At 38.2% G+C, this 28,000-nt stretch overlaps 1 protein-coding gene across 2 annotated transcripts; it reads right to left on the bottom strand.

The window, feature by feature from the left end:
* Positions 1-5,998: 5,998 nt before the first annotated feature.
* On the bottom strand, positions 5,999-28,000 carry dennd6a (DENN/MADD domain containing 6A). Of its 2 annotated transcripts, none has more exons than XM_028003544.1 (19): positions 27,770-28,000; positions 27,183-27,221; positions 26,262-26,304; positions 21,341-21,453; positions 18,863-18,943; positions 18,056-18,161; positions 16,850-16,929; positions 16,080-16,139; positions 15,933-15,988; positions 15,258-15,380; positions 15,004-15,099; positions 13,660-13,754; positions 13,505-13,570; positions 13,359-13,423; positions 10,542-10,631; positions 10,307-10,470; positions 10,094-10,196; positions 8,598-8,672; positions 5,999-7,748 (listed from the first exon to the last, which is right to left on the bottom strand). In XM_028003544.1, the coding sequence occupies exons 1-19, from the start codon at positions 27,998-28,000 to the stop codon at positions 7,617-7,619; spliced, it is 1,818 nt and encodes a 605-aa protein (XP_027859345.1). In that variant the 3' UTR covers positions 5,999-7,616. The 2 variants fall into 2 exon arrangements, with proteins under 2 accessions (XP_027859345.1, XP_027859346.1); XM_028003545.1 differs by having other exon boundaries at positions 13,505-13,567.

The raw sequence follows: 28,000 nt of genomic DNA, 5'->3' as shown, positions 1-28,000 counted from the left end.
AGCGGAAGAAGATGGATGGATGGATGGAAGGATATTAATTTAAATTCTCTCTCCTCCAGTGTAAATTCTCTCATGGACAACATATACTCCACTTTAAATTCAACTGCTCTTGACGACCTGGTCTCATATTATAACACTGGTCTTCACTCAACTCTCTTGCTCCGCTAAAAACCAGATCTGTTTCTTTTGCTCGTTCTGGCCCCTGGTTTACTCCTGAACTTCGGCTCATGAAGGCCAAAGGACGGCAACTTGACAGGCTCTATCGGAAAACTGGACTAGCTGTTCATAAAGACATGTATAAAAATTACATAGTACACTATAAGGACTGTATTACTCAAGCCAAGTCCCTCTACTACACTGGTCTAATCTGTTCAAATGAAGGTTCCACCAAGTCAATATTCTCACTTTATAAGAACATTATTCGAGCCCCAGACTCTCTACCTTCATATCTGTGTTCAACTGATTTTTATAATTCTCTCATGTCATTTTTTGACAGCAAAATTCTAAAGATTCACCAGCAGCTCAGCTCACAACCCTTCCCCTGTTCTGTTTTTGAACTTTCTCCTCCAGCCCATTCCTTCTCTTCCTTCCAGCTCCCAACAACTTCAGAAATTACAAGTCTAATACATAAATCTAACTCGTCTACCTGTCTGCTTGATCCTCTTCCCACAGTCCTGGTTAAAGCCTGTGCCTCAACCATAATCCCTCTTATTTCTACCATTATTCACTCCTCTCTTTCCACTGGAAAAGTTCCTGCATCATTTAAAATTGCTGCCATAACTCCTATCTTAAAAAAACCTGGTGCTGATTACTACAATCTGAATAATTTCCGTCCTATCTCCAACTTGCCTTTCATCTCTAAAATTCTTGAGAAGATAGTAGCATCGCAACTTCACACTTATTTATCCAACAATAACCTGTATGAACTGTTTCAGTCTGGTTTTCGTCCCCTCCATAGTACAGAAACAGCTCTCATAAAAATCACTAATGACCTCCTTATGGCAGCTGACTCTGGCTTGCTGTCCATTCTTATCCTACTTGATTTGAGCGCAGCGTTTGACACTATTTGTCATGTCACCCTACTTAATAGACTGTCTTCCATTGGTATCACTCAGACTCCTCTAAACTGGTTTAAGTCATATCTTTCTTGCCGCACTCAGTTCGTTCGGATCAAAACCTTTTCTTCCCAGCCCTCCTCTGTTACATCAGGAGTTCCCCAGGGCTCTGTCTTAGGGCCCCTTCTTTTTATTATTTATCTCCTTCCCCTGGGTAATATTTTTCGTAAATATAACATTGATTTTCACTGTTATGCGGATGACACCCAGCTTTATGTTTCCAGTAAGCCCGCCTCCAACCTTCCACCATCCTCGCTTACTGACTGTTTGACTGAAATTAAATCCTGGTTTTCCTCTAATCTACTTAAGCTTAATAGTGATAAAACGGAGGTCCTTCTCATTGGTACTAAATCTAATCTGGCCAAAATCAAAAACTTTAGTCTTGAAATTGATAACTGTTCTGTTTTCCCCTCCCCTCAGGTAAAGAGTCTGGGTGTTATTCTTGACAGCACCCTTTCTTTCCAGTCTCATATTAACAATATTACCCGCTCAGCTTATTTTCATCTACGCAACATCAACCGTCTTCACCCCTCCCTTACTTCCCATTCCGCTGCCATTCTTGTTCACTGTCTTGTGACATCACGCCTGGACTATTGCAATTCCCTTCTGTTTGGTCTCACCCAGAAATCTCTTCATAAGCTTCAACTGGTCCAGAACTCAGCTGCCTGTATCATTACTAAAACCCCATCCATGCACCACATCACTCCTATCTTGCAAAGACTTCATTGGCTGCCTATCAAGTTCCGCATAGAATACAAAATTCTTCTGTATACTTTTAAGGCTCTTTACAATCTTTCCCCACTATATCTTTCCAATCTTATTCATATTGCCACTCCCTCTCGTTCCCTCAGATCATCCTCCTCCATCCATTTGTCTGTCCCCTCTGTCCGTCTCACTACCATGGGGAGCAGAGCTTTCAGTCGCTCTGCTCCCCAACTCTGGAACTCCCTACCACCTCATCTTAGAAACATAAAGTCATTCCCTAAATTTGAAACCGAACTTAAAACACACCTTTTTAGATCTGCCTTTTCAATATGACACAATTGGTTTGCTTGATTTTTATATAGATTTTTTTACATAGATTTATATATAGATTCTATATAGATACATTGTTGTGTATTTATTTTATCTATTTTTAATTGCTACATTTTATTGTTTCTGTTACTTTTGCTCTTTGTACGGTGTCCTTGAGTGCCAGAAAGGCGCCTTTGAAATAAAATGTATTATTATTATTATTATTACTGTTCCCCACAAGGGGGCGCCCATTCCCATTTTATTCTCTTCAGAAAGCCAAATAAAGAAACTCGGGGAAAATAAATACCAGGAGTCGTTAATTATTCTGTTTAGTAAGACATGTTTTAATAACAAAATACAGATTCTACATCCTTATACAACCTGTTGGCTTTTCATTTTATATTTTTATGTACAAAACTCAATCTGCAGTGTTCGAGTCTCTAAATAAATTCAAGATTGTAAGCTTTTCACACATCTAAAACTTTTGGGGTTCCCCAACAGTCGGCCAATATGGGATCATCCGACCGCTAGGGCTCAAAAAACAAAACATTTTAAGTGTGAAATTAATTTAAAATAATGTTAAAAGGCCAACAAATTACTTTGAAATGCAGATGTAGTTAAAACAGAAATATTTTAACAGAAAGGAAAAAAACATTACAAAACAAACACCATCAGCACAAGACCACTTAATATCAACTTATTTTTATTTGTTATTTCTGTTCATTGTTAGTTGTTCTAGGATGTTTATTATAACATGTCATACAGCCTGAAAATCTTGCATTTTGCAGTGGTTTTAAGCATCATTCCCATCCAGGTAGCTGTAAGTAGACTGCCAATAAACCTGCAAGTGTTGCTTGGTGCTCAGGTTCTTTAATTGTTCAATAAGGACACTTCATTTTTCAGTTTAACTGATGTAGTCAACAAAAAGCCTTAAAAACTAAACATATTAAGACAATTAGCATTTAAAAACATAGACAGGTTGTGGTTATAGAGCTGAAACATGCAGCAATGATCATCCTCCCTTTATGCATCTGGTCTAAGCCTCATATTTAATATTCTGGTACTATTAGAAAAATGTATCATTAAAAGTGTTTTAAAATGTATTTTGTTCATATTTACAAACTGAGAGGTTACTTTTCAAATTACTTTGGTCTTTGGATATATTCCCATTTTAAGGCAATATTTACCTCCACAAACATTCGTATTTCACGATTGCAATTTAATTTTTTCAACATCTTGATTCTTGATTATTCTCATGAAAGTTAACTGGTAAACTCAGGGGCCTTTTTATTTTGTTAATTTAATAAAAATACAACAAAATTATCTAAAATTTCTGGTTTTAACTTAAAAATAATAAAAACAATTACAATTTTTAAATTAATTTGATATAAAACAGCTGACAAAACATTTTAACTCTGCTTAAAACATACTGACATAAAATAAAAGTTTATTTTTCCATTATTTGTTTTTTGGCATAAAATGTCTTCTTAAACTTTTACTGTCATTTTACTGTTCAATCCAGTTTACCAGGATTCTCTGCAGTTTTATTTCAACTGGGCTCCACAGAACGGACCCGGTCGACACCAAGAGGAGCTCCAAACTGAACAGAATCAATTTTTAGGCGCATTATAAAAAAAACATAAAGCAGAATTTCATCAGTTTGTGTTTCTCACTAAGCAACCTCCTCGTCTGGTTTTAGATTTCTGATTTAATCTGGAATCTAGATTAATGATGGGAAAATGCTTCTGAAGAGCATCTTCCCATCAGAACGACATCCAGAAGGTGTCAGTTTTACGTAACTACAGTCATGGTACCGGAACTCTTCAGTGGTACGCAGGCAGGTCATTGATTTCAGAGATTTAAAGAGCATCTGAAGAGTTTACGTCCAAGACAGGATGACCACACAACAAACAAAAGCAACAATGAGGTGAATAATTTGGGATCGTTTGGATTTTCTGTGATTCACATAGTCAAAATTATACATACAGTCTCAAATATATAGGGAACCTTGTTACACTTGGCTAAATGTTTTTGTAGCGAATCGACAGCTTCATTTAAAAATCGGGTTCCTACCATCAAGACGGCTCATTTCTCTACAGATCTTAGCTTAGCTTAACGTTAGCCTGTCTGGTTCTGTTTGGGATCTAGATAGGTCAACTGAGTCCAAGTTTCAAACATCTAGCTCAAGGGTTTCCAACCTGTGGCTCCAGAGCCACATTTTGACCAACACAACTAATAACTTTATCCAAAAATGCTAAAGAATTCAGCAGTGTTTCAAAGGGGTAAAATTATGTGTCTTCCAGGCTCATAGTTCCATTTTATAGTGCAATCAAGTAACTATGTTACCTTGACATGACAAAAAAAATGCTCTATATATCAAATATGACTTAAAACAAAATTTACTTTTAATTTTTTACTGTAATTTAACGTCTTCAAATTGGGCCTCTGTCTCTTTAAAAACTCCTGCTCTTTCTGAAGCTCCGCCTTCAGGAAGTCATCCCAACATGGCGCCTCTAACCCTTTAACAACGTACCAGCGTTACTCTGAGAAATAGCTCCTATAATGAGCTTAGCAGATGTTCCACCAGGTGTTTGCTAATTGCTGCTGGCTAGTCTGAAGGAGCTTAGTGGGGGGAGGAGCTGTGCCTCGAAAGCGGGGCTAGGTCCACACAGGTGTTTTGGACAGCTGAATGGTTGCCATGGAGATTAAAGGATTTCTCAAACATGCATAAAAAAAATCAAGGAAACACTCCAGATATGTTTTTGATGATAAAACAACATTATATGATGCACAGCTCAAAACAGTTACATTTACATAATACTGTCCCTTTAAAACAGGGGAGCCCAAAGTGGGTCCTGGAGGCCCGGCACGCTGCATGTTTTAGTCTCTCTGTATTGGTAGAAACAACCTTCTCAGCAGGTCAATGTTCTTCTGAGGCCTCTAACGAGGCATCATCAGTTTAACACACCTGAATCCAGGTGTGTTAAACCAGGAAGAGACTAAAACATGCTGGATGCCGAACCTCCAGGACCAACTTTGGGCTCCGCTGCTTTAAAATGTAAAGGTAATTAAGCAAAACTAGCTTTAGCGGTTTTTCCAAAGTGTTTTCATGGAAGAAATGCATAATTATTTCACGAAGAGTAGAATAATTAGTATGGAACATTTTTTTCTTATCAAGTACTTAAAGTAGTTTTTAAAAACTATTTTCTATAAAAAATGTAAAGTCCCATTCAAAAGATAATTAAAAATCTAAAAACTAAATCCTACAGCAGATTTCACAAAAACGAGCCATTCATCTCCAAGAACCATCATCATCCCTATTCCAGTCACACAGCAAACAGACCCTCACCATGACGCCACCATTACTGTGCTTGACAGTCAGGTGTAAAAGTTTCACCTCAAATCCTTAATTAGTCTCATCAATGTGAGAATTAGTCACCTCTTTCACCAAACACAGCAAAAGTAAGAGTTTACTCTACAACCAGCTATCAGAGATTTACACAAATGTTACTGGGAAACAATGAACAATATTTAAGCTTGTATGTAAAGATTTGACTTGGTGTGGATTAGAGAAAATTCACAATTCAAATTTGTGCATCCTGATTGTCATGAAGGCCGTAAGTCAATGGATAAACTTCATTTATGCAACACATCTGAAGCAGATATCAGACGTTTAGCATAAAATGTTGAAATAATGTCAGATGATTGAATCAGAGCAGCTCGTGTTCAGTTATGGTGACGTTATGCTTCGTTTCCAGGCAGCAATGCAGGCCAGTGCGGTTTAGGACGCCATTTTGTCTGTTTCAGTGTGAAAGCGACCCACATTACTGATAGATACCGCTCACTGGAAACCAAGCATTAATCATCTGGTGTTTAAGTTTCTAATTACCTGTTGCTCATTCATTAAAGTAATATTAATAGGTAAATTTTTACACAAGTCTGTATATTTATGTCTGCATTAATTTCACTGCTGGTAAGTCAAAAATACTGAACACACTTATCAGCAGAAGAAAAAGGAAATCAGGAGAAAAATATAAATTTTACATTAAATGCATGATGAACTGCATCTTAATTTTCACATTAGCTACAGTTTCACATTCTGATGTTAAAATCTTGTACTCATAATGTAATGACCACATTTAAATATTTCTTATTTCTGTTTAAGATTTTTTGCTATTATAACTTCACGCCTCTTTTTCCTTCAACATCCTGCAAAAACACAAAATCCTACCAAGTCCTTCTGCTCTAGTTTCTGGTGCAAATATCTTGGTTCACTTGAAATAAGACAAAACACAACCTTTTAATTTTTCAGCAAGAAATACATAGAAGCTTGTTTTACTGGTTCCACCCGCAGATTATTACACTTAAAACATTTTCCCCTTGTAATAAGTGAAATAATCTGCCAGTGAAGCTAGTACTTTTTAAGTTAATGTTAAGGAATTACTAACTTAATGGAAGCTTCCACATCTTGCTGAAAAGTTACTTATAAATTAGTTTTCTTTTTTAAGTGTAATAAAATTTTTCAATCAAAATTTGACAAAAAATATTTTGTGTTTTTGGAGTGTGGTCACTGGGTTCACTGCAAAAACACAAAATATCTTGGTAAAAACTAAACTAATTTACAAGTAACAAGATACAGGAACTTGTATTAAGAAAATAGTTACATAAAATGTATGTTTATTTATCTTATAACGTGGTAAAATGTCTTGTTATAAGTAAAATAATCTAGTGGAACTACTACTTTTTAAAAATCGATTTTCAAGAATTAACTGCAGAAAATAAGCTCATGTCTTGCTGAAAAGTTTCTTGTAAGTTAGTTTTGTCTTCTTTCAGGTGAACTAATATATTTGCACTAAAAATTGTATTTTTGAGGTTTTAAATGCACCACTGTTGTTTCTTCAACACTGAGCTCAGTTAAAAATGGACACAAATTCAGCGTTCAGACAAAAACAAATAAAATTTGCACCATGCATGTTGCAGAGACGGTGAGCTACCCAATGCAGACAGATGCGAGACTGGTAGTGGTGTCGTGGCTCCTGAGCGACGCTTCACAGCAGCAGGATTAGAGCAGGTTGCTGGTTCTGAATGCTGTTTGTGTTTCAATAAAGAACATTTCTGTGAAATATAAATATAATGCACTGCTTGGCTCTGCTCAGTTCAGTTTGTTTGCATAAGTCTGAGTGTGTGTGAGGGCATGCGAGTGTGTTGGGCACTTTCTTTAAAGAAAAAAAAAATGGATGAAAACTCTGAAGCCTGGTTCAAAAATAGGAACCGAAGATGTTCAGAAGTAAAAATGTTGAGTCAGTTTTCCTGTCCGCTACTCCCCACAGGGTCAGGATTAGTAGTGGACTATGTGGGAACGTGATCAGCTCTCCTTCATTTCCCAAACAAAACGCTTCATCTGGCAGCTCCAGGCCAGTCCAGACCGCATGATTCTCCAGGCCGTGTTTGAGCCGAGCAGGCCTCCAGCTGGGCCTCGGCCCGCTCTCAGGATGTGGGCGGCTTGTGGAGGATGCCCTGCAGGTCCTCTGGTAAGGCCAGGATGACGGCCTGGATGTGGGCTCTGAGTTTGGACAGAGTCCCCGGCCGGACCGGGAGCTGCTCCCGCTCCGCCTGGCTCTGCAGCACAAAACATCAAAACTTTTGATTTTTAGAGTTTTAAAAAGGGCTTAGAAATAAAAAAAAATAAAACATTTTTTTCATATCATTTACAAATTTAATCAGTTTTTGTTTTTCGCTTCCTTTTCAAAAGTGAAAAAAGTTTCAAATTATAGAAAAAAAAAAGTTCTTTCTCCGATATTAGAGCGAGGCTATGATAATTTAATCACGAGAATTGAGTCATAATATTATCCGAATAATGACAATTTTACCTACGCCTGTCACAATAAAAAATAAATAAATTAACCACAAGATAAATTAAAATGAGCTCAATTAATTTTTGTTTTTCTCTATTTCTACCAAAAACTGGATGATAAAAGTCTTTATCAAAGTTAAGGTGCTTTGACCTTAACTAGTCCTTTTTCTTTACAGAGACTTTATAATTTAGACAGGCCAACTCATGCAGCTTAATGCAATTTTAAACAATAAAAAATTCCTGCTACTGATGACAATTTGATGCTGATGAGTTGAAAGATTAAGTATTTCTACTAAGTATTATCTGTAAAACCAAAGAGTAACGTCACAAGATGCTCAACATTCCTCATATAAATGTTCAATTTTTCTCATAAAAATTATCACTAATATCACTTTGTTCTCATATTATTTCAACTTTGTTGTACAACTTTATTCTGGTAAAAAGATCTAAGAGCTCTAGAAGCGAATGCTAAGAAAAGGGAAAACTTCCACTACAGCAACAAATGCCATCTAAAGCCCTCCATACCGAATCAATGCAATGATGACTTATTGCTGTAATTTCCAGACTGCTGAGCGGACCTGATTGTAATCCATAGAACTGGAGTTTGTGCTCACCAGTTTGTCTTTGAGCTTCAGAACCAGATCTACCGCCTCCACCTCTGTGTGCTTCTGGATCCGCTGCTGAAGGTCCTGCAGACAGAAACAAAAGTTACTTTTTCCTAAACCTAAAACCAGCCAAACTCCCAGCAGGTTTAAAGGAATAGTTTAATTTTACCAATAAACTTATTTTAATGTTAATGAAAGATCTGTTAACAATGTAACATTTTAACCCCTTAATATCTGAATATATAATTGTACAAAAAATGTATTATTGGTGTTTTTTCGGTCAATCAGATAAATTAAAAGATAAATTAATTAGAAATGATTAGAGTGAATACTGTACCTGTTACTACTGTGAATTTAGGTATGATGCTGATTAGATTCACCAGGCACTTAAGGAATGAAACAAACTTTTAAATTTTATTGGCTTTGAAATTGAGATAAAAAAAAACGTGTTTTTAAACAACTATTGTTTTTTCATCATTACAGGGTTTTAAATACAGCTTAATACTGAAAGATCCCTTATTAATTATTTGTTTCATCGTTTATATATTAGTTTAAAAATCTAAAATTATCCTTTGATTTGAAGTTGCATTGCATGCAGAGAATTTACCATTTCTACAAAGATACTTAAATAATGCATGTTGCTTCCTAATATTACCGTTTATCATTTCCCTCATGTCATGAAAAATCTTCATACCAGAAATTAAAACTACATTTAGAAATTTAGTCATATCTCTACTTTAATATAGCATAGAAGAATTTAACCTATTTAGATATTGCAGAATTTAGACCAAGGCTCAGATTATGTTCTAATTTATCAGTAAATTCAAAGCGGCGTGCCTATCCACGTTTAGTTCACAATCCTATTTCAGGATATGAAATATTTTTATACACAAACACATCAAAATAACCAAGTTACGGGCATGCCGTGATGGCGTAGCGGTTAGCGCGACCCGTATTTGGAGGTCTTGAGTCCTCGACGTGGCCGTCGCGGGTTCGACTCCCGGACCCGACGATATTTGCCGCATGTCTTCCCTCCTCTACTCCCCCGTTTCCTGTCAGTCTACTGTCATATAAGGGACACTAGAGCCCACAAAAGACCCCCTGGAGGGGTAAAAAAAAACAAAAAACAAGTTACACTATGAAATTCCATTCCACAAATGCAGAAGTGGTAAAATAGACAAACTGGGAGGTAAAAACAGATCCTAGCGGTAAAAATGACCAACTGGATCCAAACAAGCTGAATTTGGTAACTCCATGTCAAGTTTTCATTGAGTTTTGGGATGTAAAGGGAGACGCTTCCACTCCAGCTGAGGAGAGCCAGCAGCAAGCATCTCATTTTTATAACAGCGCCCCTGGTGGCTGGATGAATGAACGGGTCACATGTTGTTGAAGTTGGCCACATTTCCCCAGTTACTTTTTCTGGTTTATGGCTTTTCCTCGTGTTGTGACCAAACTTTTTGGCTCTGGGGTTTCACACGGATCATTTATCTGATTGTCTCGCTCACCTCCTCACACAGAGCCTCCAGGTGGAGAGCCTCCAGTTTCTGAGTCATTTCTCTTTTCCTGCTCCGGAACCAGCCGTCAAAGTTGGGAGACTTTAGAAAATGCCTAAAAATAAAAATCACAGGAGTTCACGCCGACTCAGAGGCTTACATCACATTGTTTCTGTATGTATTTACATTTACAGAGCTACAGTTTTATTATACAGCAGCTGGCACCTGTACAGTCCTATCCAGTCTCCTTTGAGCCTGGAGGTGAGCTGCGGTCCTGCTTTCTCCAGAGTCTTCATGAAGTCAGGCTGGACAAAAGGCCGGAGCTGAGGCGGACTCTTCCAGGGACTGATGGACTTTTGCAGAGGCATGAGGCTGGCCACGTATCGCTCCTGCAACGACCCGACTCGGCGTTTAACCCCTGCTGTGAGTTTTCATGATGGATAAAATGGACGGCATTTACCAGAGGAATGATGAAGCTCTGAGTCAGCTCTAAAAAGTACCGTCGAAGAATCGCATTTTGAGCCGCCGACGGTCTCTTCTGTTGGACGCCCTGAAAAACGGAAGCAGACGGATTAAAACCGTTAATGCTTCAGGCTGCAGAGAGTTGCAGAACATTTTCCACATTATGGAAAATGTTCTGCAAGGATGAAAATCCACTTTCAGGACATGAAACTCCTTTAAGTTAAGAAACTCCTTTATTATCCACAAAATGAGCCAACTTTTAAAATATATTCCTTTGTTTTTACACAGTTTTAAAGAGATTAAAGTTATTTGATCAAGCAGTAATTGTCAATTTAACATTAAAATATTAGTGGTAGTGCATTATTTTTATAATGGATATTATCAGGTGTTATAAGCAGGGTTTGTACACTTTATCCACAGAAACATTTAAACATTTTCAATTCCTCAACCTAAATTTACCAAAACTTTTGGTGGATTCATATGTAACAGTGTTTAGGTTTAAGTTGTAGAATCCCACTTGCTTTATATGGATCAGTGCAATGGGGAAATAGCGCCCCCTCTCTGTGTGGCTGGTTAAATGTTGCTGGCTCCTGCACTCAGTGCCAGTCTGTGAAAGCTGCACCAGAGGTGAGTTGCGTTTTTCAGCACACAGTAGAAACGTGTTAGCAACATCATTTTCATTAACTTGGACAAATAGTGTGAAATTTATTAATTACTAGATGTGTGCCCAGCACCAATTTTTGTACTTTTAGTTTAGTTAAAATTATCAAACACTTCATGTGCTAAGCTAAAGGCTAACTTAACGCTCTGTTGTAGTGTGCTGAATGAAGCGGAGCCGTTGCACTGACTCTAACTCCCCATATGTTCCCATTCAGGAAATAAACTTGATAAACCAGAAACTTCTCGTCTTCATTAAAAATCTACACAACGCAGAGTCAAGGGGTTACTGGGGCCGGCCTGGTACAGTGGAGTGAAGCAGAACCCGGTTACACATAATTAACAGAAATATAGGCTTGAAAATGTCAACAGGTGTGGACTTAATAGATTTATTTCTATAAATTTCTTAAATATGATTGCTTTGTCAGCCAAGGCTCAGATCGTCGCGGCTACAAACATCATCAGACCAACTAGCAGAGGTGGGTAAAGTATCCAAAAATGTTTCTGAAGTAAGAGAAGTACTACAACATATTTTTACTCACGTAAAAGTAAAAAGTAGCTGTCCAAGAAATTACTCTGAAGTAAGAATAAAAAAATATTGTAACTTGTAGTTGGTAAAAAGTCTGTTCAAGTACTGAATAACTGATCAAATTATTAATCATTTAATATTTAAAAATTACAGACAAAACAAAATATAAAGTTAAATTAAATTTTTTTCATTTAAGGACCAAAATGATCATTTATATTAGTAACAAAAAATAAAAATAAAATGTTTCCAATTCAGTTTCTTCCAATTTAAAAACCTTGTGAAACTTTAACAGAAGCTGCAGGTGTGTGTCTGTCTGGTGGATTTCTGGTTAAAACATTTTTGTTTTTCATTCAGTTTGTAGAAAATTGAGAAATTTTACTCAAGAGTAGAAATACTTTTTAATTAAATTACTCAAGTAAAAGTAAAAAATACGGGCGTGCCGTGATGGCGGAGCGGTTAGCGCGACCCGTATTTGGAGGCCGTCGCGGGTTCGACTCCCGGACCCGACGACATTTGCCGCATGTCTTTCCCCGTTTCCTGTCAGCCTACTGTCATATAAGGGACACTAGAGCCCACAAAATACCCCCTGAAGGGGTAAAAAAAAGTAAAAAATACAGTGTAGTAAAAATATTCCTTATTTTTCAAAAAAGTTACTCCAGTAACTGTAACTAGTTACTGGCCACCTCTGCCAGTTAGAGAGACCGATTAAAGCAGTAGTCATGTTTTGCTGCAAGGCAACAACCCTCGTGTTGCTTCAAGCTCGTTTTCCCCTCAGCCAACAATCTGTAGCTGCAGCAGTTATCCAAGAAGAAATGATCCAGCGTTACGGCTCCTGGCCTCGTGAGGCCGCAGGCTCCGTTTTTGTTATGTAGGTTCAGCTGTGCGGGCGCGCCGGCCGTGCGGGCGCACCTTCCCGATTGGCTGCCTGGAGGCTGCAGGAGAGCAGCCACCTCATTGGCCCAGCAGAGGATTGTCAAGCCAATCAGACGTTGATGTTTCCCACCTGCACCATATAACAGGCTCCTAAAGTCATTCCTCCAGTGGGGCGGCCAGCAGGAAGAGGCTTTGTAAAGCCGTTCCCCCACCTTTGGTGCTTGTAACTGCTTTGAGTCGTTTTGAACTATCTTGTTTCTACTTGTTCAGTTACGCAGTTTGTGTCTCAAGATCGTTCAGACAAACTAGAAGCTGGTGATGATGAGGCTTGGTAATCCCTTTGTGTTTTCTTTTGGATTGTTTTTGAGTTTACTTTATACTGACTTGTTTGAACATTTTGCAATTTAATTTGCACTTAATTCTTGAATTTGTTAGTCATTTTCTTTTGTTTCAATTGGGTTAAATTGTGTTTTGGTTTTGAGATACCATCTTTTCATAATAAATCATTTTACATTCCACTTTTTTCTCTGCACACATTTTTATGTTACCGGCCCTGAACCCCTAGACCTTGGGGGCGAAACATCCAACATAAATCTTCATGTCTTTGCTTCAATCAGACAGAAGAGAGGTGATGTGTTCAATAACTTCAGGAGATAAGAGATCTGATCTGCAGATGTTTTACAACTCCTTCAGCCCAGGTTGCTTTAAAAACATGCAGCAACACGTGCCAGGCAACCAGGAGAGGCGGCCTGCTACCTTCTGGAGCTGCTTGATGATTTCTTCATCTTTGCTGAGATATGGCTTGTAGGCAGTGTACACACCTGTGATGAAAACACACTGAGATCAGTTTACCGAGGCAGGAATGAGATCAGCTGGCAGCTCCAACAATGAAGAGTCTTTACCAGGTTTGGAGTCCAGAGTTTTCAGGTTTTTCAGTTTCTTCACCTTCATCTGCTTGGCCACTTCTCCTGGGAGAAACAAGCATGTAAAACAGAGGGGAGGATTCATCATAAATTACATGTCTAATGTGGAATATAACTCGGTCTGTAAGGCTCACCTGCTTGCTTCATGTCTCCGATGCGGATGATGTGCGGCCAGTGCTGCAGAGTCTTTGCAAAGAAGGGATTGGTCACTCCCAGTATGACGGACGGCCTGCAGATTCAGAGGTCAACAATTAATTCATGGTATTTAATTTTACTTTTATGTATTTGACAAAGTTAAATCTTTGTTAAAATGCAAACCAGGTTCAGAAAACTAAAAATGACTGCCTGTACTTCCTGTAACACCAAATGTTTTGTCTCTTACTGAATTTTATTATCGTTTTTGACATTTACTGCTTCTCCGAAAGTGTTTTCATTCAAAACAATTTTCTAATTAAAACATCTGATTCCAGTTTTAAAATGGTGCCAAAACGGGGGAAGTTCAGTGAGACTTCAGGTCCAAACTACTGACGAACCAACTGGTTTTTCCTGAGATGACAGATAATCTGCAGAGTAAAGACAATGTTTCTGTGTTTCAGCTGTGAACTAGATAACAGAGCTAGAAACTTGTCTATTGTCGGTTTTGTGTAGGGAAACATGTTTTATGTTAAAATGCAGATTTTTTTTCCCACCGCTTCTTAATGAAGTAGGTAATTAATTGGCTCTTATAGTTAATCAATTCTTTATGTAAACTTTAGCAGCATTATTAAATAGTCTTATAAATATTTAAGATGTTTCTGTGCATTAGTTGTGTACAAGATATCGGCCATTAAGCTAATGGCAGCAGCTAGGAACCTGTGTATTGTCATTTCAGTGTGTAAAATATGTAAAAACTTAAATATTTAGCAGTTTATTAATTAACTTTTTCCTCCACTGTGTGCCAGAGTAGCATGTAATGTTATGTTTATGTCTGACTGCATTGAACTGGAGTAAGTCTGTCATGATAACAAAATTTGCTGAACGATAAATAATTCCAGAAGTTATTGCGATAAAATATAATGTTGTTTTAGACCATTTTCAAGTAATATAATGATAATGAGATCAATAAATTTTAAGTTCTAATGAACAATTAACACTGGAGCTGGAAGACTTTCTGAATATCCAAAGTAAATGAACAATAGAAACAACAAATGAAATTAATTACAAAGACTTTGTGGATAAAATTATTCTTCAAAAAAAGGGCTAGCCGAGACCAAAGTACCAGACTGAAAACTTTTATCATCCAGTTTTTGGTAGAAAGAGAAAGAAAAGAGAAAAACAATAATTACTGCAAATGGAAATGATTGAGTTTGACTTAATTTATCAGTGCGATTAATAGATTTATTGGTTATTGTGAAAGGCCTAGTCATCCCTGAAAATCCCTGCTGTGATTCATTCTCCTGTATTTTCAGAGTTTTAACAGTTTGGCTATGTTTACTCACGGAGCCTGCGTCCGGGTCGTGTACTCCTTAAACTCGCTGTCATGGATGGTGAAGTACGGCCTGAAGTCGCTGCAGTAACGCAGCGGGGAGACACAGCTGCAGAGAAACAGAGAGGAGGACGGGTTCATCTCAGTAAATCTGTCCGCCACACCAACCAGTTCTCCAGGACACCAAAACTCCTCTGCATGTAGGAGACGTTTCTAGATCTGCTGCAGCACGTCGGCTCCAGGCGAGCCAGAAACGCCTCGACTCACCTGACCAACGCCAGCACGGTTTCTGACGACTCAGCGGGCGACGGCGCCATGACGACCAGGGCCTCCCCTAGCAACACCAACTCCCAAAGCATCTGGATGTGAAAGAAGACCGGGTAGAAGCACCTGGACGGAGAAAACGTTTTATCAGACATTTGGTACAGAACAGGGCTGAAAATGTGGCATTGACAGGACGATTTTAGTTCACACATTTACCTCTTCCTGAAGGAAGAAGAGTCTGACAATTACAGAAAAGGTTTTTTAATCTGATTAGGATTATTTAGTTCAAGGCTAAAGCTGTCGCAGTAACCAATAAGTCAACCAGAGCGATAAATTAAACAACCAGGAATCAGATGTATTGTACAAATTTTGCTTTTTTTATTTTGCTTTTACTGAGGGATAAATCAGCTAAATAACTGTGAATATTGAGCTGTATGCAGATTAATTTGCATAAAAAAACAGAGAACCATCTGACCTTTTCATATCAAGTAGTCAAAAGAACACTTTCCATGCAAAAGGACAAGTTTCAGAAAACATTTAAACTAAAGTGAAAACTTTCTAACAGTTTGGGTTTTATTTCAGGTGAAAGGTTTACAGACGCTGCAGTTCCACCCACTGAGCAGCAGATGGAGACACACAGAGGCAGAACCGGTCCCACCTGAACAGAACCGGTCTCACCTGAACAAGTCGACTTCATGGATCGTTGGGAGAATGATTGAAACCAAACTGTCACCCTGAAAGCAGAAATCCCTTTTCAGCTGAATGTGTGAAACAAAATGAGTAAAATCAGACGCCGGGACGTGAATCCTCTCTGGGACCGTTTACCTGGGCTGACTGGACCAACTGGGAGGTTCCTGGTTTATCGTAACAGGTTGGGATGCGAACCTGCAGCGCGTAGAAAAGTAAATATAAAAACTAAGGTCTGACCCATATTCTGCAAAAACAAAACACTGATGCATGGAACTAAATTACAATAAATCCACAAATAAAGTCAATTCAAACATTTTATTGGCAAAGTTAAATAAATGTACTACTGTTAAAGGAGCTGCATTGTGTGTTTAACAAGAACATGGAGCCAATTTATAGCACAATCAAGGAACTGTGTTTCCTTCTGTTGATGCCGTATGTATCAAATATTACTTAAAAGAATTTTTACTTTAATATTTAACACCCTGAAATTGGGCTCTGTCTCTTTAAAAGCTCCTCCTCTTTATGAAACTCCGCCTCCAGGAAGTCATCACAACATGGCTCCTCTGTTAACCCTTTAACGTTTTTACCAGCATTGCACTGAAACTTAGCTCCTATAATGAGCTCAGCAGATGCTTGCTAATTGCTGATGGCTAGTCTGAAGGACCCAGGTGTTTTGCACAGCTGAATGGTTGCCATGGAGATTAAAATATTTCTCAAACATCCATGAAAGAATCAAGGCAAAGCTCAAGATATGTTTTTGATGAGGGAATAACATTATAACATGATGAAAACCTCAAAAAGGTCTATTTTACATTATACTGTCCCGGCTAACCCTTCTACAATCCTGGTTCGGTCTAAATCAAAACAAAAGCTTGTTTTTTCCCATCAGGCTTGTATGGGACTACCTTAATGACGACACCCATGATCGGCAGAGTCAGGACTCGTCCAGGATGCGGCGTCGGCCAGCGGTCGATGTCGTTACAAGCTAACACAGGAAAAAAAAAAGATTCAACAAAACGAAGGGATCCACACTGGAATCTTCTCTGTTCTGCCACAGTTAGCTAAGCAGACGGTAAAATCGGAGTGTTTCTAGCAGTCAGTGTGTTGTGAACATTTCTGCTTTAGATTCTGGGTCAGAAGACACATTCTGATCTAGATTCAATTCTTTTGGACTAAAGAGAAACTGGTGTTAAATTATAAAGGCTGGTGGGAACAGCTAACTCACTCTCACTCTTTGGTTACCTAGCAACTCATTCATTCTGTGGTTGCCTAGCAACGACCTGTTGAGTAACTTGCACAGCAGCAGTTTAATGTTTCGCCACCGTGACTCTTAACTGCTTAAAACAAAAAAACTGTGTGGAGTGAAAACTGTAGATTAAATAAGAAAGTTTGTCTCGTTTTAGATACTTAAAACGAAAAAAAAACTGATCAGTAATTATCAATATCGAATGATATGAAATGCTTATATTGTGATAAGTTTTTCGGCCATGTTGTCCAGCTCTACTAGTGAGTTGGAATGGCTTTGTCAAAATCCAGAACAATTGCCTTTATTCTGGACACATTGCACATAATAATATAATATAACATAATAATTGTAAAAAAGTACAACTAAGTTGGCAAATGTCAAAACAGCAGAGGACGGCGAGAAGCAGCTATTTTAATAAAACAGTTCTGCTGAAATGAAAAAAAATGATTTAATGTTTTCCCAGTGACTGGGTAGACGTCCCATTTTCAGAAAATAATTATATTTTGACCTGAAAATGGTGAAATCCTAAGCTGATCTCCATCGAGCTCGAGATACGTTTCTGAGATGAATGGCAACAATTTAAGTCTTAAAACGTGGAAAGCTGGTAGAGGCCTGAGACAGCACAGACAACAATTAAATGCATAGTCCTTTCACAATAAGCAATAAATCAATGAATCATATGACAAATTAAAACAAACTCAATAATTTTCATTTCCAGGATTCATTGTTTTCCCTCTCCTTCTACCAAAAACTGGATGATAAACGTCTTCAGTCTGGTGCTTTGGTCTCAACCTTTTCATGCTTTGACTGTTACAGATACACCATGAGCTGACAGAGACGAAGATAGAGAGACGTTGAGACTGACCGGCCTCTAGGCACGGCTCCTGTTTCTCAAAGTACTCCGGAGCCATGATCTTCAGCAGCGAGTGGAAGAAGGTCACATACGGCAGCTTACTGATCAGAACCAGGGACTGAAATAAACACAAGACATTCAATAACGACAGACAAACGTCAGGAGTTATTCTGCAAGCTTGTTTTACAACCACTGATAAACGATAAGGAACATCACACTGTTCTGGGAAATGATGACTAACTCATTTTTGAGCTAAAAGATGCCAGAAAATAATTTATGTTTCCAAGAATTTGTTTCATATGATCAAAAACAGAGGAAACAACGAACCAAGTTGGCCTTCCTAGTTGTTAAATCATTACAAAAAAAACAAATACACAACAACAACTGCTCCATGGAAAAACTAGGATGCAGGTTTTCATTTTTAATGTGGCTGAACCAACTTTAATGCATGATTTCATTCTCTATTTCCTCAACCAGCCATTTCAGGCTCATCTCTAAGTTACTGCAACAACACAAAACAAAAAAAACACACACTTCCTGCTCACCTGAAATTATTCAAAGAATTTAAATGTGGGAATTCAACATTTCCCCAACTGCTAAATCTACACGGTGTCTTATTTGAACTAAGAGGCAGGAGAATGACGACTAGAAACTCAAAGTAACTGCACCTGTTCATTGCAACAGAAGTAACATGTTGCCTGATGATTATTAAAAACATGTGATTACACTGAATTTATCAACACAAGTCAACCGAGACGAATAAATTCAGAGTTACAGCAGAGGTTTTTAGTCAGAGCAGAGCTGCAGATCACCACTGACCTTCTGGAAGTATCCTCTCTTCAGGGATTTGTCTCGAACCTGACGAAAATACACATAGCCGTAGTAATGGCCTTGTTCCCGCTGCAACGCAGAGACAAAGGTATACACAGCTGCATGACAACGAAATAAACAGAAACAGAAGATAGCTGGAGAGAGATGGATGGAGAGAGAGAGAGATATATATAACTACCGAGGAACATCTGGAGAGGTTGCTACAGAGAGAGAGACAGCTAAAGGAAGAGATAGATAGGAGAAAGATGGCTAATGAATTAGCTAGAGAGATAGATAGAGGCAGATACTCTATTAATCCCCTAAATTAAGGTCCCTAGAAGCCTAGAAAAAGCAATAAAAACAGCAAAGGTCTACATAAAATTTGCATTTTGCACTAAAAGCAATGCAGGGTTTCCCCCAGTGTATTATAAGCCTGGTGGCCCGCCAGGCCAGGCGTTGCTTGTTTTTGTTTTCTGAATTATAATAATAACAATAGAAATTATTATTATTATTTCTTTTCTTTTTTTTTTTTTTTTTTAAATGAGCCAGGCTGCAAGTGTCTCTATTGTGCTGGTGGAGCAGAATTAGTCCTAAAATGTGGGTTTGTAGTCATTTAAGAGGTCACAAGGCCGGGATGACGGACCAATCACACCACTGGCGCCACTGCGCGTTGCCTCGCGCTCTGTCTGAAGTTTACCTTGGCACAGATCGCGAGCGCCTCCTTTCACTCAAACTGAACACTGAATGGATATTTACATCAACCTCCTGTGAGGAATTATGCGTCTTTTATCAAGGTAGGAGTCTAAAACCCACCGCGTTAGCTCTGCTTGTGCAGCTCTATCATATAACCTTTAGTTGCAGAGAGATAATAATAATAATAATAATAATAATTTTTACTTTATTCATCCCAGCAGGGAAATTATTTCGCAGTTACAGCACATGACAGGAGCTGTGTCTGCAGGCAGCCAGCTGAGCCGGCGCCATTTTTTGAAGGAGGACATGTGGCAGAGGTTGTCAGGACCGGGAGTCGAACCCGCGACATCCGCGGGTCTAAGGCCTCCAAACGTGGGGCATGCTAACCCGCTGCGCCACCACAGCACAGCACGAGAATGATTTATCTTTGTGAACAAAGAATTATGTGCAGCGTTTAAATCTCAACACGCAGCCCGGCGCTTGGCTCTGCGTCTGTGCTGATAAAGTTTATGTATGTGGTTCTGGTTGGCCGGTGCGTTAGTGGTTAATCGGTTCAGCCTGCAGAGGAGCTTTCGCTCTCACCTCGTAGTCACACATCACGCTAGAAGTAATAAAATAACTTTTAAAAAATGTTTTATTTTTTTCTCCCGGTCACACGATGCATCAAACCATATCAAATGCTTTGTCCACTTGGCTAAAGCGAACGCATCAGAAAAACTCGTCCCACAAAGCTTGGGCAGCCAAAACAGTTTCTGTGGCTTTTATTAAAAACTCAACCGACACGAAATGTTAGAGCTACTAAAGCAACATTAGCAGCGTTAAATTAAATCTCCCGTTTGTTGCTCATCTCTGCGCAGTGCAGCGGATTTAACTCATCATTCAGGGCCGGTCCAAGGTTGTGTGAGGCCTTGAGCAGAATTTGACTTTGGGGCCCCTCTGGCTGCTAAAAACATCAGCAGCTCTAACAGCTTCTGGGTTGGATTTAATCTGGGAGAAGGGAAGGGAGTCTAAAAAGCAATCGGTGATAATTGTATGTTACTGAGATATACTGTATTTGTGAACAAACAGAGCTCAAACTCAAAGATTAAACTCAGAGCATCAGATTGTTGCTATGGTAACAAACCCATCTAACTATGAATTTTGTTATTTAAACTTTTACAAAGTAAACTTGCCAGCTCCTTAAAATCTAAATTTAAATGTTAAACTATTTAAATCTGTTAATTTATGTATTCTGAAGCCATTAAATCAAATTTAGTAGCATTGATAATCTTAACAAACAAATGTTGCATTTATGTATCTGTGTTAAAATATTAGCATTATGGCCCCTGAAATCCTGGGGGCCCGATGGAGCCACTGACTTCATTTGGATTAAACAGAAGTGCAAATAATTGATATTAATTTTAATTGTATTGTTTGATTTGTTGTTTTTAATTCTAGTTGTGGGGTTAAACAGCGTTTCACGGGCGATGTTTCCCCTAAAATATAATTACCCAGTAATATTTTTACATTCCCTGTCAGTTTAACATTTTTTAAAACAAAAACACGGTGCACCGCCTCGGCTCCCCGACCACCACACAAAACTTTGCAGTACTATAAGAAACAGAAAGCAGTTTATAAGCTCAGTCCTTTAGCCAAGGTGTTGGACGACCTAAATAACTAATGAAACCTCTCAGCTCTGCAGAGACGTTAGCCTCTCGCTGTAGCTGCCTCTCTGCCCCATCGAGGTGTAATGGAAGGGATTAGCTGCTGTTAATAATAATAATGTGGCCAAATGTATTCCTTAAGGCTCCAAACCTTCAGGCAGGGCGGCGCGTCTCGATCCGTGTTTTCCAGGAAACACCCAAGGGACGACTTCCTGTTGGATCCCTGTCGAAAGCGGAAGCAGAACTGCGTGTCGCCAAGGCAACCTAGAAACACAACACAAAACGCTGTTTCAAATGCTGCAGTAGGTTAAAACAGCTAAAGACAGGGATACCAGTCAGAAACAAGAGTTTCGTCTTCTGACATTTCTCCTGAAAGCAATTAATCATTTCACAATATTCACATTAGACATGTTTGTCCTTGACGTTCATAAAACCTAATTAAAAATACAGTAATCAATGCTGGGCATGCCGTGGTGGCGTAGCGGTTAGCGCGACCCGTATTTGGAGGCCTTGAGTCCTCGACGCGGCCGTCGCGGGTTCGACTCCCGGACCCGACGACATTTGCCGCATGTCTTCCCCCGTCTCCTTCCCAGTTTCCTGTCAGCCTACTGTCATATAAGGGACACTAGAGCCACAAAATACCCCCTGGAGGGGTAAAAAAATATATAAAAATACAGTGATGAAGAGAAGGCTCCATGTTCTCCACAGCACACCTCACCGCCGTCTTGCCGTCACAGTACAGGTCATGGACCAGCCTCACTTGTTCTCTACTCAGTCTCTCTCTTCGCAGTCTATCCTATGATTTTTCTGGATAAGAGATTTTTAGTAGTTTGATAGTTTGAATTTTTAGTGAAGCTGTAATTGCCCCACAAAAAACAGCTAAATGTCAGTTTGGCTCCTGTCTTGCTAGCTACCCACATTCAGTGATAAAAATCTTGTTTTGGTTTTATGTAATAGTTTCTTTTTCTGAGAAATTGATTCTTTGGATTTTCAACAGCTGTAAGCCAGAATCAAAATAACAGTAAAACTTACAGGGCCAGTATGTGTTTTCAGGGCCATTTTATAGCATAAGAAAGTAACCATGTTACCTCCAGTTGTTATAAAAATGCTACATATACTGTATGTCTTAAAAACATTATTTCCTAATTTAATGCCTTGAAATTGGGCCTCTGTCTCTTTAAAAACTCCTGCTCTTTCTGAAACTCCGCCTTCAGGAAGTCATGCCAACCTGGCTCCTCTATTAACCCTTTAACAACGTTTTTACCCGCATTGCTCTGAGTAGTGGCTCCTACAATGAGCTCAACAGATGAGCAGTTCCACCAGGTGTTTGCTAATTGCTGCTGGCTAGTCTAAAGGAGTCAAGTGGGGGAATAGCCTGGGAGGGCTACTCTGTGAGGAGGAAGACCTGAAGCTTGGAAACTGCAACTCTGAGGAGGAGCTACGCATTGAAGGCGGGGCTAGGCGTTTAGCACAGCTAAACGGTTGCCATGGAGATTAAGGCATCTCTCAAATATGCATAAAAAAAATCAATCAAATCAACACTCCAGGTATGTTTTTGATGAGGGAATAACATTACAACATGATGTAAAGCTCAAAAACTCTATTTTACATACCACTGCTGCTTTAAAATTTATCTGTTTGTGCAATACCAGCTTCACCTTTTGATAGAAATTATCTGTGTAATTTATGTTTTTTATGACATTTTGATACAAAACTTGACGCGACATTAACTGAAATCATTAAATCTCAAAGAATCACTTTCCTAATTATACTTCAGTCACATTAATTTATAAATAATCTGGTTTTTGTGCCTAGAATGTCTTCATTTGCAGTACATACATGATTAATTTAATTTGACATCTCCTTGAAGAAGATTTTGAAACACTAATAGCTCCAAAATGCAAATTCCTAATGTTCCTATTGTATATTACAGAAGACATTTGAGTGATAATTTTACAAAGCAACTCTTTTGTTTTGTAAAAGCAAGAGAAAACATCTCCTGTTTTGCCTTCAGTCACCTTTGCATATCAAATTTAAAGTTATTCAAGCCAGAAATATTCATTTGTTTAGATGCATTTGTGAATTCTTGAGCGTCTTCCTCAAGACACAATGTGTTCCAGGTTCTTGACACAAACAGGAAGAGGAAAAGGGAAATCAGGAAGTGCACAGTCATTGAACAGCATTTAACCTCAAACTGATCTTTGCGCCCTCCCAGTTCCCTGCTGGTGGATGGAGTGGGAGTCAGAAGACAAAATTAAAGTGTGAATTAAAGTTTTAAGATACTGACGCCCTAAAGGACTTTCGCAGTGCAGACAAATAAACAATCAGCTCCTAGAAGACTCCATGATGTCATGCTGCGTTCAAGAACATCCATCCTGAAGGAATTCAAACTGCTCCTCAGTTTGAATTCTTGTGCTCAGCTGTCTTTTCTCGCTACAAGACATTTAAAGATTTTAATTAAATTTCTGTAATTCTAATTACAGTTCAATTTAAAGAAATAAATCCTTAAAGAAATCGATTCCAATTGATTACGTCAGCTTTTGGCAATTTACGTCACTCCATTCCTCCTGGTGGCGCCTACGCTAGTCCACAAAATGGCGGCAGCAAAAGCTGAGAGAAAACATCAGAGTCAGACGGCTGTTCAACAACAATTTTAAAAAAGTAATCATTACCCAGTCGATGTACACATGATCATAATACTTTGACTTTTTTAAATTCTGCACCTAAAAATTAACCTAACCCTAAAAAAAATAAAACCAGTAGTATAATAAATAAAACCTAAACTAAAACTAAGCAATATTTAACCATTAAGCAAAGTAAAAAACTTTTCAATAACTGTTTCTCTGACTGGTTGGATCAAATCACTGTACTGTAGAGATAATCCCATGATCTCCATTATAATCATTGTGAAACTCTTAACACCAATTGGCTGGATCTCTGTTGAATTAGGTCAGTCACTTTAAACAGAGGAGAATAATTATGCACTTATTTTATGTTAAATATTTGGACTTAATTATCATTTTGTAGAAATCATTTTTTACATTCACATTAAAGAATTTGTCAAAAAAGTCACATTTTTGTGATCAGGATGGATTTAAAAAAAGAAGGGAAAACATCTTTTTACAGGCATTGTTCATGCTGGAAGTGAAAGATCAGCCTGGTTAGCTGATTAGACAGAGTTGGTTGGTTGAGGAAGCAAAACACAAGTTTACCAGAAGTCGTTAGCCTTCATCCAACAAAATTCAATCTGAGTACCAGAGCTCGTCAGAAAATCTGTGTTGTCAGACAATCCATTAAAACATCTTTGTTTTTCATGCATCTCAGATTAAACCTTCTTTTTCCTGATTTAAACATCCTCAGATTAAAAATCATCAGTTTTATTTTCAGTCCAATGAGCTGAGAAGCAAAATGACACTCCAACCACGTTTCAGAATCCGTTTCCCTTTTCAGAAAGTCAACTAAACGCCAACTGATGTCAAGATATGAATGTGAATTATGTGAAACATGGAAAAACCAAGACGCAGGTCTGGAGTTTAAAGTCTCTTTGCTTCTAGAGCACGCCTGCAGGATGGTTTCTACATATATGTCTACATATATATACATATATATGTATGTCTGAAAGCATTTTGTCCTCATCCCGTCACTGGACTGAAGGCTGAGAGTTCCTCATCTTCAACACCTGCTGACTCACAGAGAACAAAAACACACCTGAGGGCAAACTCTCACTCTGCATTCACACGTAACGCCGCTGCAGCTTTACTTTGTCTGTGAGCAATTTCAGGAACTGATCCACTTGGGTCTGCGTTTACTCTGAACTGGGTGAAGCATTTTTAAAAAGGTCACTGACTCTGAACACTGTTTGTTCTCCAGCCAACCTGTGAGGCCTCCACAGAGCTGCTGCATACGCCGACAGTCAGTTACACACAACTGGACTCTGTTTACTAGCTACTGAGTTCTGCGCTTCCATTAAAAATGTGCACAAAACTTTAATATTCCACTAATAAAGAAAATAAAATAATATACGCCTTTTAACTCAATTTAAAAAAAAAAAATCACACATGAACAAGTTTGTTCATGCGATAATTAAAAACCAACATCCTCCAACCACTTCCTGTCTTCTTCTTTGTCGTCTTTTCCACCAGCAGTAACATCCGATTGTTGATCATGTGACTCATGTGAAAGTGTTTTGTTTTGTGAAATAAACCAATGATGAAAAAAAAGGGGGAAAAAACTCATCCTTTCAAAAAAAACGTTTTATCGAAAAACGAGTGTGTTTGAAATTGGTGTGTTTAAATTAAGCAAATTTATTTTTAAAATGTCAAATTGTGCAATAATAAAGTGGATGGAAAAACAGCTGGTGAAAACGGGTTGAAAACTACGCATCAAAATTTTTCCACTATTATGAATCACTACTTCAAAAACATATAGGTGCGGCTAATGAATTTAGAAGAGTGTGAACAAGCTCAACATTGAGTGTCAATCAGTTCAGAAAGTGAAAATCATTACAGATTTATTATACAGATTTAAATAGTTCAAACAATTTAAATAAACTGAAATAACTATTTCAATAGAATCATCAAGCTTTTATTTCTTTATGATTCTGGTTCACGGAAAATGATAACCACAAATTCAGTGTCTCACAAAACTGGGATATTGTGAAAAGGTCCTAGCATATTGATAGAAAGTTGAGTGGAAGGAAAAAGTGCACCAGCAACAAGAATAACGGCAGCACTGATGGGATTGTTAAGCTGAATCCTTTCAAGAATCTGGGTGAGCTTCACCAGGACTGGACTGAGTCAGAACCTCTGGAGCCACAGAAAATATTATTATTATGTCAAATTCACATTTTATGTGAGATCAACTGGTTTTATTCCCAGCTTGTCAGATAATGTCAGTCAGGTTGTTCATGTTCATAAATTACATTTTAATAATGGTGGACATACATATTTCTAGTTAGAATCTAACTAACGGCGCTTAGCATCAATTAGTCTGATGATGACATTTCATCTTCTATGAAGCTTTGATTGTTCTGGTGCAGAGAAGAGAAGGAAGCTGCTGAAACAGAAACTCACCTGAGTTGGAGTCTGGGAAGGAAAGGTAGCAGATGCTTGTTTTCTGAAAGGAAACATATTTATCTCATTAACTCACTGCTGACAACAGCATCAACACCAAACATGAGATTGTTCTTCTTTCCTCTGCATCTTTCTCGTCCCACTCCTGTGTCTCCACCAACTTTGTACAGAAACTGCATTTCTTCTTTGCTTTGAGTTTATTTCAAAATGTTCAAGAGTCAGATTCTAAGTTGGATTTATGTCTGCACTTTGACTAGGCCATTTTAACACATGAATATGTTTTGTTTTGCTTTCTGGCTGTATGTTTACCCCAGTTTTAAATGTTCTGCAGCCTCTGACAGATTTTCCCTTTGGCCCTCAGAGAAAAGATTTAAATTAAATTACACACATGAACTACCGTGACTTTTCAAGCAGGTTTGCTGAAGAAAGGTTTTCCACAACTACAAAATTATGTTTTAATATAAAACCATAAAATCACAGGAAGATAAGTTGAACTTTGTGGTTGTAAAGCAAACAAACAGTCAGGAGGTGGGAATAATGGCATATGACCAAATATTGCACAAACATTCATCATAATGCTCATAATATTTTGTGATATCGACAGAAGTGACATTAAAAAAATATTTACAACTTCTTTGTTGTAATTTATTAGGTAACCACAAATACTTCTCAAAAAAAACTTACCAATTTTACAGGACTTCAATTACATAAATATGTTGTGCTTTTGTTACTAAACAACACACAGCAACTGTATTTAATCACATTTTCAGTTTATTGATATTTGTTGATGCTCTAATGAAAAATCTCCATAATATTTACTGTTTTTTATTTTTTGACCACAATAAAGATAAACAATATGAAAAATGTCTTTTTGATAAACTGTGATTTGGCTACAGCCTGGTCCAATGAACTTTGACTCACCTCTTTCTCTGACAGTTTGGAATGATGAGGATAAATTACCTGGAAGAAAAATACACAATAAAACAGGAGTTCATCAGTTGTCACCTTTTAACTAAACATAATTTAAAGCAGCATCTTGTCTCAGGATGTATTATTACTTGTGCAATATATGCAAGTTAATAAACTTTTAATCTAGTCAACAACAGAGTAAAAACAACATCTCTACCTTTTTTCCCTCACTGTCTGAAGTCAAATCAGACCAAACCTTTCTTGTTTCTGGTCAGTTTGAATTAACAGAACTATTTTTTATTTGCCAAATGCCACAATAATGATAAAATGTATTTTCTCTGTTACTGGACAAATGTTTTGGACCAGTCTAACTTTACGAAAGTTGACATTTCAACAGAAACTTAAATAAAAACCATTTCAAGTATTTTTACTAAAAATGTTCTCTTAGTTTAGTATATTTTTGGAGAAACTTTTTGCTGTGAAAAACTTGCAGCTAAATCTGAATGAATAAGAAAATTGTTTGGGGTATTACTTTCCAGGACATAGCCGGAGCCTCCAGCAGCTGCTAACTAAAACATTCACAGCCGAGTAGTTTTTACCTCCACCGCCTGGCCCAGCTCCAGGTCGAAGCCGACCACACAGATGCAGTGCAGCCAGGAGGAAAAGCGGTCCCACGGCAGGAGGAAAGCCTCCTCCGGCTCTTCGTCGCCCCCCGTCCCCGGTGGAAGGGTTATCTCTTCGGCCGGGGAGATGCTGCTAGCGTCCTGGTCGTCCAGGTCCTCCGGCTCTTCAACCTGCTCCCCTACCTCCTCCGGCCCCTGCAGAGCCAT

This window comes from Xiphophorus couchianus, chromosome 20, assembly GCF_001444195.1.
Source record: "Xiphophorus couchianus chromosome 20, X_couchianus-1.0, whole genome shotgun sequence".
Taxonomy (NCBI): Eukaryota; Metazoa; Chordata; class Actinopteri; order Cyprinodontiformes; family Poeciliidae; genus Xiphophorus; species Xiphophorus couchianus.
The sequence above is the reverse complement of the archived record's forward strand: the minus strand, read 5'-3'. Positions and strand labels throughout refer to the sequence as shown.

Bases quoted from the DNA above. Each gene is read 5' to 3' on its own strand.
- dennd6a (XM_028003544.1), bottom strand. From the start codon at position 28,000: ATGGCTCTGCAGGGGCCGGAGGAGGTAGGGGAGCAGGTTGAAGAGCCG. The intron at 16,140-16,849 runs GTAGTCCCATAC...TACGCGCTGCAG, and splicing joins TCATGGGTGTCGTCATTAAG to GTTCGCATCCCAACCTGTTA. The intron at 13,755-15,003 runs GTGAGTAAACAT...CTGAATCTGCAG, and splicing joins ACGACCCGGACGCAGGCTCC to GCCGTCCGTCATACTGGGAG.